Source organism: Epinephelus lanceolatus, chromosome 5 (genome assembly GCF_041903045.1).
Source record: "Epinephelus lanceolatus isolate andai-2023 chromosome 5, ASM4190304v1, whole genome shotgun sequence".
Taxonomy (NCBI): domain Eukaryota; kingdom Metazoa; phylum Chordata; class Actinopteri; order Perciformes; family Serranidae; genus Epinephelus; species Epinephelus lanceolatus.
The window spans coordinates 45,019,440-45,041,303 of NC_135738.1; the positions used below are offsets into that span (position 1 = coordinate 45,019,440).

General features: G+C 40.0%; 2 protein-coding genes across 2 annotated transcripts in view; one reads left to right on the forward strand and one right to left on the reverse strand.

Moving 5' to 3' along the window:
• The window catches only part of ldhd (lactate dehydrogenase D), a 32,381-nt gene extending 23,720 nt beyond the window's left edge, over positions 1–8,661 (reverse strand). The window contains exons 1-2 of the mRNA XM_033635411.2: positions 8,488–8,661; positions 1,108–1,220 (exon numbers count right to left, since the gene is read on the reverse strand). Coding sequence (XP_033491302.1) covers positions 1,108–1,220; positions 8,488–8,580 — 206 coding nt within the window. The 5' untranslated portion in view covers positions 8,581–8,661. The remainder of the gene's footprint in view (positions 1–1,107; positions 1,221–8,487) is intronic.
• Positions 8,662–9,662: 1,001 nt separating this feature from the next.
• Positions 9,663–21,405, forward strand: fam169b (family with sequence similarity 169 member B). Its single transcript, XM_078168271.1, has 9 exons — positions 9,663–9,756; positions 10,503–10,633; positions 11,981–12,083; positions 12,158–12,243; positions 15,404–15,566; positions 18,745–18,927; positions 19,424–19,549; positions 19,726–19,793; positions 20,902–21,405. The coding sequence occupies exons 2-9, from the start codon at positions 10,508–10,510 to the stop codon at positions 21,160–21,162; spliced, it is 1,116 nt and encodes a 371-aa protein (XP_078024397.1). The 5' UTR covers positions 9,663–9,756; positions 10,503–10,507; the 3' UTR covers positions 21,163–21,405.
• The last annotated feature ends 459 nt before the right edge of the window (positions 21,406–21,864 follow it).

The following is a 21,864-nucleotide window of genomic DNA, read 5'->3' on the forward strand; positions in this document are numbered from 1 at the left end:
GAAGTGATGTGGGGAGCTTTTCCGCTCTGAGTTGAAGTTTTTTCAATTCAAGGAGTTCACAGTGCTCCAGAAAAAACAAGACAAAAGCTTCAAAGCTGCCTTCAGCTGCTAAAACACTTTCTGTGTGGTTGATCCAAATGGATCATCAAATCCCGATGGTGGAAGAAACTTTTTGCAGGGGGTGTGATGTGTAAGTCAATGGTAAAAGTCTTTTTGGGCCGGAGGGGGGTCACATGATGATGTAATTACACTGTTTGGGCACTACGAAAATTGCTTTCAAAGCTCAGTACACATCCTAGATACGGTGTGGAATGCGGGTGTCTTTCCGGTCTGATTGCTGGATATGTGATTGGCCACCATAGTGAGACACTGGGTTGCGTTCCTCCAAAAGTTCAATCTGTCTCAACTTTTCATTGCAAGCTGCTGTGGTTTGTTTTTTTCATGCCTAGTTATCTTTGTCAAGTGACAGCAAGGACTCTACATAAGACATGGCACGTTGCTGACATTAGCATGTGAGTTCAAAAACTGGGGTTTGCCATTATTTCTAGGTTTAGAGTGTTTTCCCCTCACCGACTCCACTCGGCAGGCAGCTGTTTTCAACAAAACAGCCCTGATAAAGCCGCTGTACTATACCTGCTCAGCAGCAACAGCAGATAGACATAGTTAGAGACTTGCTGGTGAACATGGTGGAGCATTTAACAGCCACTTATTTTTTTCTCAGGAGCCAAAAGAAGAGTCTGTCCAGGCCTAGTCCACATGTACAAGGGTATATTTCAATATGTCGTTTTTTCTATGCGTATTGACCTTTCATCCACACCAGACTGTGCAGCCTTTTGTAAAACTTTTTTCAGAAAGTCCATTTTCAGTGTCGATGTGTAGACAGGGAAAAGCAAGTTTTTGGCTTAAAACGTCAGTGTGTGTACCATTATCATCTCTGTGAGGTGTCACTAATGGTGGACAATGGACAATTTGTGGCGGACGTGAACCATTAGTATCATTTTTTTTTTTGTAATGCCACACAACTTGTTTATGTGCTCTATTTGCGTAGTATTGAAAACAGCATTAACAAACAACTTTGTGTCTGTGGAGAGAGTGTGAGAGACTGACCTGTGCACAGACTCATCTTTGCCGTGTTGCTCTCTGACAGCCTGACCCAATGAGATGGCGTCCTCACCACATATAGACCTGAATGAAGAGAGCACGCTGTCCAGAGCAGCACTCTGTGCAGACATACACAGACATACAGACACACACAGACACACACACACACAAATGATTACACGCTGTGATGATGGTGAGTCATCTCAAGAGGGTGGGACAAAAAACATAAAATATGATATTTTACACTTGAATTGAGGAGTAAACTGACAACTGGCCTTGATATGTTTTACCTCTTGTGTAAATAGAACAAGTCTAGTTGAAATTAGCAATTTGAAATGTCTACAGCTCACTGAGTCAAAGGGTCAATAAGGAAAGGCCTCTTGTATTTGAAGTTTTTTTGTTTTTCTTAAAAATTAACCAGTTAATTACCAGTTAATGGGTGTCAGCCTTTGGAAAGCAAAATTAACCAAAACTGTCATCCCTACACTAGAATATTTACTATTTGACTCGATGATATGGCTACACGATTTCTCTTCAACAACTGACCACAATGATTTCTTCATCTAAATCAATGTGTCTCTTAGACCCCATTCCAAATAGGCTACTTAAGGAGGTCTTACCTTTAGTTAACACTCATATATTAGACATGATCAATATATCTTTATTAACAGGCTATGTACCACAGTCCTTCAAGGCAGCTGTAATTAGACCTCTCCTAAAAAAGCCCACCCTGGATCCAGAGGTGTTAGCCAACTACAGAACGATTTTTAATCTTCCCTTTCTTTCAAAGATCCCTGAGAAAGTAGTTGCAGAACAGCTGTGTGATTTTCTCCATGATAATAATTTATTTGAGGAATTTCAGTCAGGATTTAGAGTGCATCATAGCTCTGAGACAGCACTAGTTAAAATTACAAATGATCTTCTGATTGCTTCAGACAAAGGACTCGTCTCTGTACTTGTTTTATTAGATCTTAGTGCGGCATTTGACACAACTGACCATCAAATTCTGCTACAGAGACTGGAACATTTAATTGGCCTAAAAGGTTCTGCACTAAGCTGGTTTAAATCGTATTTATCTGATCGTTTTCAGTTTGTTCATGTTAATGATGAATCATCTCTATGTACCAAAGTTTGTTTTGGAGTTCCACAAGGTTCTGTGCTCAGACCAATCCTATTCACTCTATATATGCGTCCCTTAGGTAACATCATTAGAAATCACTCTGTAAATTTCCATTGTTATGCGGATGATACTCAATTGTATTTATCGATAAAGCCAGAAGAAACTGATCAATTAACTAAACTTCAAAAATGCCTTAAAGACATAAAAACCTGGATGAGCACCAGTTTCCTTATGTTAAATTAAGACAAAACTGAAGTTATTGTTCATGGCCCCAAACAACTCAGAGACTCTTTATCTGATGATACAGTTTCTCTGGATAGCATTGCTCTGGCCTCTAGCACTGCTGTAAGAAACCTCGGAGTAACATTTGATCAAGATTTGTCTTTTAATTCTCATTTAAAATAAACCTCACGGACTGTGTTTTTTCATCTGCGTAATATTGCGAAAATTAGGCCTATCCTGACCCGAAATGATGCAGAAAAATTGGTCCACGCTTTTGTTACCTCAAGGCTGGATTACTGTAACTCTCTATTATCAGGTAGCTCTAATAAGTCTTTAAAAAGTCTCCAGCTAATTCAGAACACAGCGGCACGTGTACTAACAGGAACTAAGAAACAAGATCATATTTCTCCTGTTTTAGCTTCTCTGCACTGGCTCCCTGTAAAATCCAGAATTGAATTTAAAATCCTACTGTTAACTTACAAAGCTCTAAATGGTCAGGCTCTGTCATATCTTAGAGAGCTCATAGTGCCATATTATCCCACCAGAACACTGCACTCTGAGAATGCAGGGTTACTCGTGGTCCCTAAAGTCTCCAAAAGTAGATCAGGAGCCAGAGCCTTCAGCTATCAGGCTCCTCTCCTGTGGAATCATCTTTGTGTTGTGGTCCGGGAGGCAGACACCGTCTCCACATTTAAGACTAGACTTAAGACTTTCCTTTTTGATAAAGCTTATAGTTAGGGCTGGCTCAGGCTTGCCTTGTACCAGCCCCTAGTTAGGCTGACTTAGGCCTAGTCTGCCAGGGGACTTCCAAAAATACACTGAGCACCTTCTCTCCTTCTCTCTCTCTCTCTCTCTCTCTCTCTCCCTTGCTAACACTCATGTCCTGTTGCTGCATCTTGCTAACTTGGCTGTACTGCATGTCGCACATCGCAGCGGTGCCTGGATAGTGTGATGTGTGTGGTTGTGCTGCTGCCATGGTCCTGACTGATGCCTCCTGCTGCTGTTACACATATGATTATTGTCACATACAGTACAGGCCAAAAGTTTGGACACACCTTCTCATTCAATGTGTTTTCTTTATTTTCATGACTATTTACATTGTAGATTCTCACTGAAGGCATCAAAACTATGAATGAACACATGTGGAGTTATGTACTTAACAAAAAAAGGTGAAATAACTGAAAACATGTTTTATATTCTAGTTTCTTCAAAATAGCCACCCTTTGCTCTGATTACTGCTTTGCACACTCTTGGCATTCTCTCCATGAGCTTCAAGAGGTAGTCACCTGAAATGGTTTCCACTTCACAGGTGTGCCTTATCAGGGTTAATTAGTGGAATTTCTTGCTTTATCAATGGGGTTGGGACCATCAGTTGTGTTGTGCAGAAGTCAGGTTAATACACAGCCGACAGCCCTATTGGACAACTGTTAAAATTCATATTATGGCAAGAACCAATCAGCTAACTAAAGAAAAACCAGTGGCCATCATTACTTTAAGAAATGAAGGTCAGTCAGTCCGGAAAATTGCAAAAACTTTAAATGTGTCCCCAAGTGGAGTCGCAAAAACCATCAAGCGCTACAACCAAACTGGCACACATGAGGACCGACCCAGGAAAGGAAGACCAAGAGTCACCTCTGCTTCTGAGGATAAGTTCATCCGAGTCACCAGCCTCAGAAATCGCAAGTTAACAGCAGCTTAGATCAGAGACCAGATGAATGCCACACAGAGTTCTAGCAGCAGACCCATCTCTAGAACAACTTTTAAGAGGATACTGCGCGAATCAGGCCTTCATGGTCAAATAGCTGCTAGGAAACCACTGCTAAGGAGAGGCAACAAGCAGAAGAGATTTGTTTGGGCCAAGAAACACAAGGAATGGACATTAGACCAGTGGAAATCTGTGCTTTGGTCTGATGAGTCCAAATTTGAGATCTTTGGTTCCAACCGCCGTGTCTTTGTGAGACGCAGAAAAGGTGAACGGATGGATTCCACATGCCTGGTTCCCACTGTGAAGCATGGAGGAGGAGGTGTGATGGTGTGGGGTGTTTTGCTGGTGACACTGTTGGGGATTTATTCAAAATTGAAGGCACACTGAACCAGCATGGCTACCACAGCATCCTGCAGCGACATGCCATCCCATCCGGTTTGCGTTTAGTTGGACCATCATTTATTTTTCAACAGGACAATGACCCCAAACACACCTCCAGGCTGTGTAAGAGCTATTTGACCAAGAAGGAGAGTGATGGAGTGCTGCAGCAGATGACCTGGCCTCCACAGTCACCGGACCTGAACCCAATCCAGATGGTTTGGGGTGAGCTGGACCGCAGAGTGAAGGCAAAGGGGCCAACAAGTGCTAAACACCTCTGGGAACTCCTTCAAGACTGTTGGAAAACCATTTCAGGTGACTACCTCTTGAAGCTCATGGAGAGAATGCCAAGAGTGTGCAAAGCAGTAATCAGAGCAAAGGGTGGCTATTTTGAAGAAACTAGAATATAAAACATGTTTTCAGTTATTTCACCTTTTTTTGTTAAGTACATAACTCCACATGTGTTCATTCATAGTTTTGATGCCTTCAGTGAGAATCTACAATGTAAATAGTCATGAAAATAAAGAAAACGCATTGAATGAGAAGGTGTGTCCAAACTTTTGGCCTGTACTGTATGTATACTATCAGATATTAATATATACTTTAAACATATTGCACCACAATAGCCGTAATTATTATTATAATATTATTACTTTCATTAATGTTGTTGTAAGCTATTATCATTACTGTCTGTCCTGCATCTCTCTCTGTCTCTGTCTCTGTCTCTGTCTCTCTTTCTGTCTCATTGTGTCATACGGATTACTGTTAATTTATCATGTTGATCTGTTCTGTATGACATCTATTGCACGTCTGTCTGTCCTGGAAGAGGGATCCCTCCTCAGTTGCTCTTCCTGAGGTTTCTACCATTTTTTCCCCCGTTGAAGGGGTTTTTTCTTATCCGCTGTGAGGGTCCAAAGGACAGAGGGATGTCGTATGCTGTAAAGCCCTCTGAGGCAAAATGTGATTTGTAATACTGGGCTTTATAAATAAAATTGATTGATTGATTGATACACTGTAAATTAATTCCCAATTATTCATTAGGACTCATCATCTGGGGGACATGAATTTCTTGGTACTGCAATTTTTGGCAATCCATACAATAGTTGTTGAAACATTAAAAAAAAAAAAGTCAACTAATGGTGTGTTAAAGGAAAAGCCTGGGGATCACTGTAATCGGCAGGATTTATTTTCTGGGTAACATGAATGTCTATACAAACTTTCATTTTTCCATCTAATAGTTATTGAGATTCTTCAGTCTGGACCAGTTTGCCCACTTCTGGACTGTATTATGTTCTTTCCAAACCCCAGAGTGGAGGCAAATGACATTTTGAATGGACGAATGGACAGATGGATGGAAAAATGGATGGAGTTCTTTATTACTGCCAGTGGGAAATTTTATAATTATAGCAGCTTAGAGATACTAGAATTACTGCCCCACGTTTGCATGCCTCTGTACACCAGTCATGTTTCTCCTACAGTATACATCCGTATACTGTACGCATCAGTATACATGTCTCCCCTTCTATTCCTGAGATATGATGTTGAGTAATGGCCAGGAAAGTGTTTCTGCAGAACATTATGATGTCACAGTGAAGTTGACCTTTGACCTTTTGGATATAAAACATCACCACTTCATTATTTTAACCTATTAGACATTTGTGTAAAGTTTTGTCATAATTAGTATATTTATTCTTGAGTTATGGACAAAACATATTTTAGGAAGTCACACTGACCTTGAACTTTGACCATCAAATTCTAATCAGTTTATTCTTCAGTCCCAGTGGACATGAATGCCAAATTTGAAGAAATTCCCTTGAGGTGTTCTTGATATATCATGTTCACATCACAAGGATGGGACGAACGGACAGACAGACGGATGGACAACCCGAAAAAATAATGCCAACCCGAATAACACAGATGTACAAGAGGTGGGCTCATATCACCCAATCTTTCTACTGAATCTATATGGAAAGTTGTTTGCTAAAATCTTAGCCAAAACAATGAACCCTTTAATAGACAAATTGGCGCATATGGACCAAACGGGCTTCATAGCCAACAGAAATTCTACCTTTATTTAAGATGCCTTTTTAATATTATCTACACAAATAGGAAAGGAAATGAAGACCTGGTCATACTTGGGCTCAATGGTGAAAAAGCATTTGGTCAGATTGAATGTTCATATTTATTTGAGGTCCTACAGAGATTCAATCTTGGGCTTAACTTTCTCGCATGGATCAAACTTCTCAATAAGAATCCAACAGCACGAATTCTTACAAATCAGACACTATCCCCTCCCTTCAAACTGCGAGAGGAACAAGACAAGGCTGCCCTCTATCGGCTTTAATATTTGCCCTTGCCATAGAGGCACTTGCCTAGAGTATTTGATTAGACAGAAAACTCTATGGCTACGATACATGGGAAACAACAAACAAAATATCATTATGCAGATGATATTCTTCTATAACAAAACTGTAAACTAGTATATCAGCAGTTTTAGAAAAATGTAATTTATTTGGTACATTTTTAGGTTACAGTATTAATTGGAATAAAAGTATATGTATCTGGACTCATTTGTTGCAAGTCCTGAGTCAAGTTTTTAACATACCAATGAACTGCCACTGGAAAATGACTGAATCAAACCCTTGGGTTTAAACTCAGGCTTGGGTTTAAGCGGGTACATAACAAGTAAAAAAAAATTCTCTCACAAGGAACCACCTGGGTATCTCTTTACGATCCGACTGACGCGGCTTCTATGACTGAAGACAACCTGTTTCTATAGGACAGCTCTGCTCCGCACCATGGACTGGGAGGAGCTGCTCAGACAAAATACTCTCACTGTGGTGTGTCAGAGAGGAGGACATGTGTAAGACAAAAACAGAAGTGTTTATAAAGTACACCCTGCTGGCTCTTGGAGAATGATATCAGGTATACAATCATCCAGCAAAAGGAAGAGGCTGCAAGAGTGTTCATGGCAGAGAGACACAGCAAGAACACACTACAGTCACTTGACAGTTAATGTTTTTCCCCAGATAAGCATCCCAGACAGTCAATACTATTTGTGTGAACAGATAAACAATCTCTGTGCTCATGTGTGATCTTAAAATATAAAACATCTTCCACAAATGTCACAAAAAAACTATGTATTTAGCAAGTATAAAACACAGCTGCAAATACACAAGCAAGTTCCAAAAATTAAAACACAATATCTGTGAATACATTTAATTGATTTACAAATAAATGAAAAGCATTTGTGAATATTTTCCCCAACATTTGAAATTTTGGAATATATATTGGTGAATCCAGATTTTATTTGTGAATCTCAATTCTACAATTGCAAATTTGCATTTTATGGACACTGCATATTTTTTGCTAGTTCACATATTTTTTCTGTATTTGTGGAAGTTATTTAATGTATACAGGACCTGTCGATCTGTTTACACACATAACATTTAGACAAATCTATCTCCATGTATGCACTGTTCCTACAAGTACCCTCATGCTAACTTACAATTATTTGACCCAACAGGAGTATCTTCACTACCAGGTCACTACGTACACAACTTAAATGGGCTCTAACTTTATTCTTATCCAGAACCAAACTCCTAATTTCATGAACGGGGGCGGAAGACCCTAAATCGAGCACAGATCACACACAAATATAAGCATGTGTGCACAAATTAACCTATCTCACTGCAACCCTATGTGTAACACACAACAAGAAGAGTGCCAACTTAACCTCACCATAAAATACATGTTACCTAACGGTAACATTATCCGTAGTCCCCTCATAAAGTTCAGCTATAAGGTCCATACAACAGCTGGGTTATTAGGTAAATGTTTACTTAATGACCACAGTGCTTTATCGGCTATGTCACTGTGTTATTAATATTTTGTTGGCTTTAGCTACGTGGAGGCTAGGTACAACAGTAACCAGCTCATAATAACTCTGCAGCAAACTTACCTTGGCGGTGTTTTCCGATTTAACGCGGCGGCACTGCAGAAGGCAATGCCGGTGAGACAGCAGCCGTCTGCTCGAGGTCAAACAATGCAACATGTCAAGCCCAGAACCGAACTACGGTCACTGACACAGGCTTTTAAGTAGCTGTCAGAAGCTTGGTCACGACCAAATACACGACTTCCGGTTAAAACATTTCAGAATAAAACAAAACTACCAAGGATCTGAAACAATCGCAAACAGTAACACATGCTTTGGTGTAACATTGACAGTGCTCGTTTATGTTTTAGTACCTCTCAGGTTAATCGTTTTACTGGTGACCTCACGCCTATGTTTTATTGCATCTTTTACTATTGCTGTTTGAGTAATGACAAGTAGGCCTACTTAAAAAATATTTTAAGCTTTTGTCCCACGTCATTTGTTGTATATTGCAGTGCAGTGTTATAATTCTGTCCAATACCATACTATGCACTTTGGTTTTGGTTTTGTTTGTGCACTTTAAGTGGATGCTGTCTGATAGTTAAATTAGTGAAATTGTAAATATCTGTGATATGGCTCACCTGCACAGTCGCTTAGGGAGGCTCAAGAAAAAATATTTGTTGCTTCGCGGTTGGTCACAAAACAACAACAACAACAACAACAACAACAAAAAAACAGTCATAGCCCAGCCTCCCCTTCCTCTGATAGGTAAAGGACAGTCCCTTCCAGTGCTTAGTAAGGTACTTGTACTTTAATCTCTCAAACCTTTTTATGAGACATACATACATAGGCTATATCATTTTAAAACACAACGGAAGGGGATCTTTAAGAATGTATGTGTGAATGGAGTATGCAAAGGGTTACACAATCTTGAAATCATGAAGCAAAACTGACATTAGGAAAAAAAAAATTGGACCAACTAGATATGGACTGATGCTTGTCAGTACATTGCATTTCCCCACCAAATGCAGTTAAAGCGATTTGGAAGTTTTTGTGGAAATAATAACGTTAACTTTGTCAAACACGGTTTGCATATCTCAAAATTCCAATGCCTACGTTTTCGGTAGGCCTATATCATATGCTTATATTTTTAAGTCCACTTGACACATTTCCGGTCATGTTGCTGGAGCTTGAAGAGTGAGTTGAAGTGACGCAGTGACTCTATCCTACCAGAGGGTGTCGCTGCAGGTCAACGACAAAAACGTCAAGGTGACTTCAAAATGGTGTTTAGGGAAGTTAGAGGTGGAACAGGAAGCTTCGTCGATGACTGCCATCCTGTAACTTACCAGTCGTGAAGTAAGTTTATTGTTACTGTGACGCCTTGCCAAATGAAATTTATAGTGTTTGTTATGAAATCGTTCTGCGAGGCTTTAAGGGTATTATTGCCCTTACAAATTGTTTTTATTAGCATTGGTTAGTTAGCAGGTCAAAGTACACACAGCTGTAGCAGCACCTGTAACAGGCATGACAGGTATGAACAGTCAAGTCAAACTGTCGGTGTACTGCTGTCTCGCTCGTGACTCGTCACTTGTCACTCCAAATATTTTCTCAATCATAAGTAGTACCTTTTTAAATTATAGTATAGCTTACCAATACACCCAAATGGATTTTTACAATTTTCATTATAGTGTCATAACTTGAAATGACTTCTCGTCCATGAGACATGAACAGTGTGACCTGAAAGTTAATGTTTAGCTCAAATTGGGTTCATCTGCATTGATTACCGTAAGTGTCCCTCACTACAAGGAAGTATCAGGTTGCCAAAGATCATAAGTCACCCTCTACTTATTTTTCTGTGCTTGCACAAGGTAGCCTACTTTAAATATCCAGAATTGTTGATGTAGTCTGGTGGAAGGACATTTTGCCCTGCATGAGAAAACTGGACAAAATACAGTCAGTTAGGGATGATTGCTTATCATGGCACCCAGTCTCTACAGATGTGATTACATTCATTAGGTCAAGGGACATATTTGTTGTTTGTTAGTGTTTATAAACCACTGTACATGTGTAACTATCCTTTAAACAACTGTATTCCCTTTAAGAGGCCATGTTTCCAGTAGACCTTCCAGCTGTGAGTGACACTGACCTGAGGTCAGCATCTGAACTGTACCTCTCTTCTTTGGAGTCAAGACCTCATAATGATGAGTGGTTTCAATTATCACATACTTCAAAGGTACCATGACACACTTGTAACGACCTCAGTTTTTCATTATGACCATGATTGTGTGTGTTGTTGTTTTGTTTTTTTTTTTAACTATTTCCAGTTAAATGTACACAATATAAGTGCCCCAGGAATGAGACCTAAAACCCAGAAGTAAGTTAGCATTTTGGCACCTCAGGTTTCCTTGTCTAAAAGTCAGTGGGTTTTTTGAATGGGTTTTTGGTTAGATGCCTGAAATAAGGTCTGTGGTTAACATAAGCCGAAGAGGCTTTCACTTTTTTGTCCTACTATGTAAAATACATCAGTAAATACCCCACTGTGAATTTTAAGCTTTTATGTAGGCCTATCTTAAAAAAGGTGGTTGTTCACAAGTTGCTAAATGAGACTATAGAACATCATCAAGCCGTACACAGCTTTACAGACCATAGACTGTATAAAAATGGACAACGCATCTCCACTTACCCCCACTGTACAGAAGTGAAGCTAAAATATACCAGATTAGGCTGCTGCCGCCTTGCACTGTTGACATCTTTGGAGACAGAATCTGGGCAGTACCGGTGGACTTCATTCATTCATTTGTTCGTTTAGCCTATAAACTAATGATAGCGTTTTACTTCTGGTGATTGCATTTGATGATTGATGATTTTGCAAATATCTGCAAATATTCTTGACACTGATTTGTTGGTGGAGCTTAATGTTTTGTGCAAGGTTGGTAATTAGCACCAGCCACCAGCCAAATGCTGGTGAAATATGGAAGTGGCTGCCAGAATTGCTGCATTCACCAGCCAAAAAAACATTGGTAATCTATTGAGTGGCTGGTAGATTTTGGAATCTACCAACCACAGAATAGAAGAATAGAAATAGAATAGAAAGCCTTTATTGTCATTGCACATTAACAAGGATGCAAAATACAGATAATAATTGAGTTTGTATAGCAAACAACATTTGTGCAACACTGTTCAGGGTAGTGATGGATTGTGGAAAGAAGCTGTCTCTGAGCCTTTTTGTCCTGGTCCTGATGGACCTGTAACGCCTGCCTGAGGGCAGCAGGACAAACAGGTGTAAACAGGGTGGGTGCTGTCTCTGATAATACCCTCAGCTCTGCTGAGGCAGCAGGATGTATAAATGTCCTTCAGAGAGGAGAGGGGGCAGCCAATGATCTTCTGAAGGTGGACAAAAAAAGTTAATTTCCCTCCCTGGTTTTGCCTCCTGAAATGCTTCTTTCAAAGTACAGTCATTTTGCTTGACATCAAAGAAAAGTATGTTTTAGAAAAAAGTACAGAGTCTTTGTTGCTCCACTGGTGTCTTTAGGTCGAGGAGTGTAAATGAATGAACAAAATCCTCTTCCTGTCTGCTCAGGTAGCGATAACAGCAAACAATGTAAGGTGGTTGCAGCTGTTTGAAGGTGATCAACCCGCCTGTTTACTGTTGGCACTTCACCCTCCTGATGATCCAACACAAGGTTTGGAACTAAACTCACTGCCCTTATCCACACTTGTTAAGACAAAGACTAATGTTTTCTGCTCTCCCTTCCAGTGGTGGCTTTATACCTGCATGAGAAGTGGTGGAGTGTGGATAACATCTTACGAACGTCCAGCAAGTCCAGAAGTGGTCTGATTTCGGTAACCATGTTTTTACACACCTGTTTGTATGTTAGCATCACTACAGCACAGAGCAGGGTTCCTACACAGGTGTGAGCATTGTGGAAAGAAACAGAATTATCTGTCTATGTAATCAGTCTTATTCATTATGTCTCAGTGCCAGCGATAGTTGTAGCCAGAAGCATTATGTTTTTAGGTTGCCCATATGTACGTACGTCCATACATCTGTACATCCGTCCCAATCTTGTGAGCGCGATATCTCAAGAACACATAAACGGAATTTCTTTAAATATGGCTCAAATGTTCACTTGGACTCAGCAATGAACTGATCAGAATTTCACAGAAAAACTCACTAAAGATATTTTTGTCCATAACTCAACAATTTATATGCTAATTATGGGATTATGATTGGGATCTTTGATGATTCTCCTGGCCCTATTGTTGCAGCATCTGGAGTAAACATCCTTTAGGGTGGATAGAGTAGTGCTCTATCAAGGCTCTATCCCCTCCAAGATGTTTGCAACACATACAAGTTAAACCTGCAGAGACACGGAATTTCACACACATGAACCCATTTCCACTGAGTCTGTGCCCTTACCAAGGTGGAGGGGTTTTCACACTGATCTATTGAGAAATCCCTCAGACTAATCCATGCTCATGTGAGACAGATGCCTAATTATGGAATGTGTATGTTTGTTCCCAAACTGGATGAGCTCTACGAGCATAAGATTATGAGTTTTTAAAGCAATTTAGCAGCATATCCTAGAGTTTCTTCACCATTTTGCCTGAGAAGCTGTGTCGAGAAATGATCCATCGATCCTGTCAACAGTGGAACTTCTGTAGAGTGATGATGTAAGATATGCCAGAGTTGAGACAGGAGATGGAGGTGAGTTTAGTTCAGCCAGTCACATATAGATCTTCATTGAGGAAGGAAAGAGGTGGAAAGGACAGAACAAGCTCAATAAATGTGGGGTTTGGAGCTAACATGAACATGTGCTAATTTGCTCATTTATGGCCATGTAACCTGTCAGAACTACACACCTCCTTAATGCTGATGTCAGCATTTAAATGCACTTGACATTTACATTTTCACCTTCCAATCAAATTACCTCTAGACAGGACTATTGGTTAATTGATGTCCAGCTGCAAATGTTTCCTCCATGTATCATCTGTTATTACAATGTTCATTTCCAGGTCCCATTTTTCTTTGAGATACAGTACAAGTTATTGTATTCATGCTGTAGTGCTTTATACATTTTGATATAATCCCTTTTTTTTTGCCCCTTTGTCGGTAGACAACAATAGCAGCTCCTGTAGTTTGGTTGGTATCTTACAAATATTCTCCCACTCTACAAGTTCCTGAAGATAATGTCTAAGTTGTAGAAATTTATAAAAATCATGTGAGGATAGATTAAACTCCTTTTTAAGTTGCTCAAATGATAGTATGATTAGTCTATTGGAAATCTGTGTGATATATACCAGGCCCTTGCTTGCCCACATTAAATATCCTGAGTCCATAGTAGATAATGAGAAATCAGGGTTTGTTGCTATTTTAGTGGCCCTACAAATAGATTCTGACAGTTTCAACTTCTCCCTTACTGTTGACCATATTTTCATTGTTCCCCTGATCCAGTCATTTCCAATACCAAACCTTTCCCATGCCTTTTCATCCAAGAAAGGAAGTGATTCCAAAGGTACATTTTGACATGAATTCTGCTCCATTCCCACCCATACTGAATTAGGCTCTTTAGTTATCCACATAACTAAGGCTCTAAGTTGCACTATCCAGTAATATTTTTTTAAGTTTGGTAAATTCAACCCTCCCTTCACTTTTGGGCAGAGACGTTGCTTATATTTAATTCTGGCTTTCTTCTTTTGCCATAGGAATTTCGTTACGACTCTGTCTGACATTTTAAAAGTAGCCTCAGAAATCACTATAGGCAGTGACGAGAACAGAAACAACAATCTTGGTAAGACATTAATTTTCACTGGCATTGGCAGAGAAGATATGGCAAATTTTTCATGGGCGGAGCAGCTGCTCTGCTGCTAATCCCACAAATGCATGTTTCTCACAAATGTGGCACCATTTTAAAGGGAAATAAACAGGTGTTCCAATGGTGTAAGATTTATTGCCAAGAACCATTGTTACAACAAAGAAATAATCTACCAAGCACAAATTTCCTTACTTTTTGTGCTTAGTTTATATAAAACAAACAAGCTATTGCATACTCTATATTGTTTGTATACTGCTGTATGACAAACAGCAGCCTAGGCCACATCGTAAGCACCATATAATACAAGTAATAGAGCTAATTTCTGTTTTGCTTTATTGAAATACAGTAGCACAGGTACTTACAAAGTATGTAGGTAGGGTGAGGACTACCATTTATTTTGTCAGCTCCTTTCCCCTCGGTCTGCAGGTCCCGGTGGGCCGCACAACGTCCATACCTTTGTTGATGCTGTAACATCAAAGTACTTGCACATGTGCATTACAGCAGTAAGCTGTAAAATGTACAAATATGAAACTGAAAATGTCCTAAAAGCTTCTTGCTGGCAGTTAGATGTTATATTAAATATCATATGCGTTGAAATTACGTCTTCTTGTAAACCACATTTCACCCACCAGTGCAATATGAGTTTAGAGTAATACCTGCAAACTTATCAGTGTTGTATCTCTTTTAACATACAACTTAACAAATTAGCAACATGATTAAACAAATTTGTTTTTGTGACATGTTGATGCTGTAATCGCATTTTAGCTGGTTGAAAAGAGGTGAAAAGAGGTCTTAGACATTTAGACTGAAACCAGTTTTCAACCAGAAATTAACGTTAAAATCCAGGTTGGTGCTGACTGGGTTGGATTATACTGAACGAGTTGTGTGAGAGTTTGCAAACGGATGTTTTGATATAGTTTGCTGCTGTTAAAGTTGGTCCCCACTCAATTAATCAATATATTCACCAGTTTTCCAGAATTTAAGGTAACACAGTATGACTTACTGATTTACAGCTGGTCATTCTGTGGGTGAAGTATTCCATTAAGATGTTGTTAATTACATGTAAAGTCTAATTCAAATCTTGGCTCTTGTGTTTTGAAAGTTGCACACTTTCTGAAGTTGTAATTTCTTTGCTTTTTGTTCTCATCAGTGTTCATGAGCTTCCTAAATCAGAGTGTCTTCCCCAGGTGCAGTCCATCATAGAGAGGGTGATTGTGTTCCTGCTCAGTCAGGTAGTGGAGAGGTCCTCACAGGAGGAGGTGTTGTTCTCTCTGCACCCCCGCACAGAGAGCTGCAAACTGTTGTGGAGAGACAGCCAGGCGGTCGGCTTCTACACTGTCAAACACAAAGGTAGGATGGAGGGGGAGAGGGAGGGTGGAAGAGAAGAAGATGAGAATAAGAGGGATGTATTGGTGTATTTTTACATGTAAATTTCGCCTTGTGCAGCTTTAACGTTGGTAGTTGTTCCCTCTTAAGGTCACAATTGATTTACCGAATCACCTGTTGATTCTATGTCACTGCACACAACCACACTTTAAAGTAAAGGGAATTCATCTCAACAATAGTGTTTCTATCAACAAGATGACACAACTATCTCCATGTTGCAGCAGAACAATTTTCAGATGTACAAAATGGCGAGGCAAGATGCTGTGAAAGAGAAAGGTAATCCAAAGTGTAATCCAGAATGAACCAGAGGACTGTGACCACCAGAGATTTTATTCATTACCGTAGTGTATGTGCAAAAAAGGGATTGAAATATGCATACGCCACTTTCTAAGCATAAATTGGGATTTATCGAGAATAACTTGACGAAGAAATGTACATTATTGTAGGAAAACTCTGACCCATGTGTGAACACATTTGGAGCAAGGGGAAATTGGGGATGCAGATAGCGACTGAATTGAAGTCAGATTGTAGACAATAAATGTTATAGGAATCATTATATGTATAAAGATCTCTCACACATTTAACTTCACCACATTCATCACACGGTTCTTATAGGTCCACTTTAAAAACATTAAAATGAAGTAGTGGTAATTGTGCTTGTGCTAGTGAGCCATAACCACTCCATGAGCACTTTCAATAGTGAAAGATATAGCCAACTCAAATCTCAAATCAAATTCTGCTCAATACTTCACACATATATTACAAGCACTAAGAGGGGTAGCACAAGACTGTACAAGCTGGTTAGGAGGGCCAGCCCTGTCCTGGACAGTTCTCTGGAATCCATCGAGGAAGTGAGTAAGAGAAGGATTTTAACCAAGCTGACATCTATCATGGACAACACCTCTCACCCCCTGCGTGAGACAGTAGGCACAAGTAGGAGCGCTACCGCAGGTCCTTCATCCCATCAGCAGTCAGAGTCTTTAACATCAATACCAGTATGCAGCACAGTTATGTCACATTACTTATTCAATTCCCTTACCTTGTGCAACACAGTATATGTACACTGAATTCCGTGCAATATTTACTCCATGCAATATTTATTTATTCCCCATTGTGAACCTCACTGCAAAATCTCTGCTACTAATATTTTTTGCATTATGCCTCTCTGTGGTATCTGCCTTTGCAAGGCAACACTGTTTAATTGTTCTGACATTGATTGTAATTTTAATATTACACACTGTGTGTATTATATCCAATATGCAATTGTCTTATACAGCTGTCAATATATACTCATACATACATACATATATTCATATTTTTCATCTCATCTTATCCCCTGTCCTCGGAGCACAGGGGAAAGGGTTGGTGCTGTAGAGGGCGGGATATGAGGCTGATACATGTGTAAACATTTTCAAGTTGATTTGGGATTTAAAAAAGGAAGTTGCATACTGGCAGGTATAAACATGGTTAATTATAAATTAGAATCATTTTTGGTGTACTTACATTTCCTCATTTGTACGTACGCAAACATTTAGTGTGGGACTCAGCGATGAACTGATTCGATTTTGGTGGCTAAAGGTCACTGTGACCTTGTCTGTCTCATTTTTATGAACGCAATATCTCAAGCACACCTTGAGGAAATTTCATCACATTTGGTAGAAACATCCACTTGAACTTAAAGCTATAGTTGGTAATGTTGGAGAGCTAGCAAGATTTGAAAGCAGCACCTCCTCTAAGCTCCACCCCCTGCTCCCCCTCCTCCGCCCAAAGCCACGAGCCCAGACATGCCTGAACGCGCAGCCTGCAGTGAGCAGAGCAGAGGAGAGCCGAGTAAAATAACAAATCCCCCCAAAGCAAACAAATAATTACCTGTCCAACAGAAAGACAGCAACCTCTGCATCACTTTTCAGGCCCTTCAGCTCCCTCAGTTGTCTCCACTGTTCAAAAGCTGGACTGCTGTTCATGTCTGGTTTGTCCTCTCACTTTATCCTTTTCTGCCTCCGACTTTCTTTTCTCAGCCTGTTTAGCGGGGCAAACCGTTACAAGTAACACTGGAAGTGGTACTTCTGGCTGCATTTTCTCTGCCATTGTTCAGCAAACTCCTGCTAACTCTATTTCTACTGAGGAGTGCTGAATATTTCCACGGTGACATGTGATGAGTGCGCGCAGGGAGTAGGGAGGGAGGGACAGAGGGGGGCTCAGGCAATACGAGACATGAAGGCATCTGATTGGTTCTTTCCATTCGCGCCGAATGGCAGGGATTGGTCAGAGTTTTTACAGGCCTGCAGCTGCCACAGACGTCTGATTTTTTTCATTCCTTTTTCTGAACACATTACGTATTGACTACTCTCAGGATGGAAGGACCATTTTACCCAGTATAACAAGAAGTGTTTCTGAACAGGATTATCAACTATAACTTTAATAATGAAGTGATTAGATTTTTGTGGTCAAAGGTCAAGGTCACTGTCTTATTCTTGTGAAAACAGTATCTCAAGGACGCCTTGAGGGAATTTCCTCAGATTTGGTACAAATGTCTATTTGGACTTAAGAATGAACTGATAAGAATTTGATGGTTGAAGATCAAAGGTCAAGGTCACTGAGACCTCACAAATCATAGTTTTTCACCATAACTCACCTAACTTTATTAGGATAAAATGATGAAAGTATGACATTTTATGTCCAAAAGCTCAAAGGTCAACTTCACTGTGACATCATAATGTTTTCTGGCCATTATCAATGTCATATTTCAGGACATGTGACATATTAATGTTCTGCATAAAACACCTCTGGCTATTATTCAGCGTCATACCTCAGGAACAGAAGGGGAAGACATTTGGTCAGATACTGAATTGATGACACTGATCTTGGGTGTCCTTAAAACTTGTATAGATCCTCTGTGCTAATGGGGGGGAGATGTGTGTGAAGCGTCCATGTTTTCACAGACATGGATGTCAACTGTAACTGCAATTTGACTGGAGGCATACAACCACGAGGTGGTCATTCTAGTTTAATGCTCAAATATTGACCAGTTTGGTCTCAAAAATTCGGTATAGATGGTACCGTATTCTTCAATAGAAGAATTTATTCACTGTGATCTTATGCATTCTTTAACACAGTAACTCTTGTGCTGTTGATATTTCAGGTAGTCTGTGTGACAGCTGGAGCAGTAGCTGCTACCTGCTGCCTGTACTGGATACAGTACTAGTGAGGAGGAGCTGGAGGAGGAGAGGCTTTGGTCTTCAGATGCTGGAAGATTTCTGTTCCTCGTTCTACACAGAGAAGTTTCTGGGAGTCAGCTCACCATTGTCACCCAGCATGGCGGCAGGTCAGCTTAGGTTCTCCTTTATCCCCCACACAACCCATTTATTTGTTTATGTACATTCTAGTTCTCTCAGTTTCTTCCTTGACTTTTTTTTTCTTATCTAGAGGACACTTCCGTCATGTTTGGCAGAAGAATGCACATTTCCTGTCTTTTTTTTTTTGTACAGTATGTCTTGGCTGCGTTCAGGCCATATGGGAATAACTAACAATAACTGAAATGTTCACTCTAACATGGACTCAGTGATGATTTACTTATGTTTCACAGTACATCAAACACCTAAAAGTCATAACACAGTAAAAAAAAAATGTTGTTTTGTCCTGCTGTGGCATTTTAATCTCAGCACAAACTATTCCAGCACAGTTGCCACAGAGATCCCAGATAGTAATGATTCTCTGACAGCTGAGATGAACAGAGGAGGAAAGTGTATGAATGAATTGAAGGTGCTAATTCTATTGCAACCCCTTGACAGGTTGTGTGTTTGTGTCTCCTGTGTGTTCAGTATGTAGGAGTTTCCTGCAGCAGCATAAGGAACATCTGGAGCATCTGTATGAGGTGGAGGCTCCAGGGGGCTGGGCTCAACGAAGAAACATCTGGCTCAACATCCAACTAGGCCGCTATTCCCTCGGTACAGATTATATTTTCAAGATTTCTGTGTGTGTTTAGATGTTTAAAAGAATTTCACATCTTAGATATCGTACTGCAAAACTAAGTTTCCAGTGAGATTCCAGTGTTTTTTAACTTGTCTAAATTTAATTGTACCCCTCACCTTTATGTGACCTCATTAGACTCGTGTTTTTCTAGGTATTAAGGAGGAGAGAAGGTCAACATCAGAAGAGACACAAATGAATGAAGATGACTCCTCTCAGAAGGTGAGAATCTCAATTTTTCTCTGCTCATGTTAAAAGAATCTCTCCAAAAGACTTTAATCATTACATCTCCGCACCAGCGACAGCCTTGGCTGGGGGCATTATGTTTTTGGGTTGCCCACCTGTATCCATCCATCCGTCCCATCCTTGTGAACACCATATCGCAATGATACCTCAGGGGAATGTCTTCAAATTTGGCATATATGTCCACTCGTACTCAGCAATGAACTTATTAGATGTTGGTGGTCAAAGGTCAAGGTCACTGTGACCTTGTCTTGTCTCGTTCTTGTGAACATTATATCTCAAGAATGCCGTGAGGGAATTTCCTCAAATTTGGCACTAACGTACACTTGGACTGAAGAATAAACTGATTAGAATTTTGTGGTCAAAGGTCAAGGTCAGTGTGACCAAGTATAGTGAAGTATTTTTTTGGCCAAAACTCAAGAATTCATATGCTAATTATGACAAAACTTCACACAAATGTCTAATTGTATGAAATAATGAAGTGATGACATTTCATATCCAAAAGGTCAAAGGTTAAATCCACTGTGACATCTTAATACATAATTCTGCATAAAACACCTCTGGCCATTATTATGGCCAGTATATCTCAGGAACAGAAGTGGAGATATTTGGTCAGATACTGAATTGGTGACACTAATCTTGGGTTTCCACCTTGAAACTGTGCTGATTGTATAGATCGTCTGTTCTGTCATGGGGTCAAAGGGTGTGAAGCATCCATATTTTCATAGACATGGATGTGAACTGTAAGAGAAACTTGACTGGTGCATGGAGGCACACAACCACGGGGTTGTTATTCTAGTTGAACCTGTCAGAGGTATTAAGCATTATCATTTTTGAGAATGTGTTTCAGTTACTGTGAAGGGGCTCTACTACTTCTGACCACTGTTACTCTTTGCTAATGCAGTTTTTCTATTATTTGCATAATGACACTACAAAGTACAGCCTCAAAAAATAAACCTTGAGTTGAATCACATCTCTGACGAATATTATGAGCTTAAACAAAGTGGAACCTATTTCCTATTGTATTGTATTGGCTTTTATATTGTATTCTTGCATTAATTTGTCCCCTCTGTTTTTTCCGATGCAGATTTACAATTGTAGACCAGACCTGACCCCACTGAGCAGCTGTAATGTGAACAGTCCGCTGGTAATAGGCTTTTCTGTACAACAAGTGAAACCTTCTGATCATAGCCAAGGAGGATACTCCCCAAGCAGCAAGATCTCTGGAACAGGATGTATTCCTGCAGCCCACATTAATGATCTGGACTTTGGACCTCCCACCAGACTAGCACAGTCCCTAAACACAAAACAAGCTCTTAAAGCCAAGCCAGAGTCAGAGGAAACATAAACAAGTGCCAAACGAGTCAGAAAGACATGAGGATTCACACACAGCCATTGTGTGCAACAGCAGGAAGTGTTCATACACGTTATGTGGATGCTCTATCTGTTGAACGAAGGTGACCTTTACACTGTATTTATGAAATGAAGTTTACAGACCATTTTAGACTGATACATGAATACACTGATAGTGCAGTACAATGCAAGTTCTATTGCAAAGCATGCAATAAACTATTGTAGTAGTGTGTGTGTTTTTCTGTGTTACCCACTAAATGGAAGTTGTTGTTTCCTTTTTGCTTTGGAGGAAAAGTGCACAAGATTTAGAGGGATTTAGTGGTGTCTAACAGTGAGGACTGCAGATTGAAACCAGCAGAAACTTCTACTGGTTAGAATTCCTTCAGTGCCCATCGCTCAGGAGGTTTTTACCGGGATTGGAATTATCCACAGAGGTCTTTTCCTCTCCAAAACAAACAGATCCTGACAGATCCAATAGAAAGACTGAATAAAGCAGTTTCACGTTTCAAACCATTCCTACCACGTTTGGCTGCTTGCCTGGCACCTGGTAATATGTGCTTATCTTTTTCTCTGATGTTTTATTTTAATCTTTTTTTATTTGACCCTTATTTAGCCAAGAAGGTCTCATTGAGATACAAGATCTCTCTTCCAGGGAGTTCTGGTCAAGACGGCGCCACAATCAGTTACAACAGTAAAA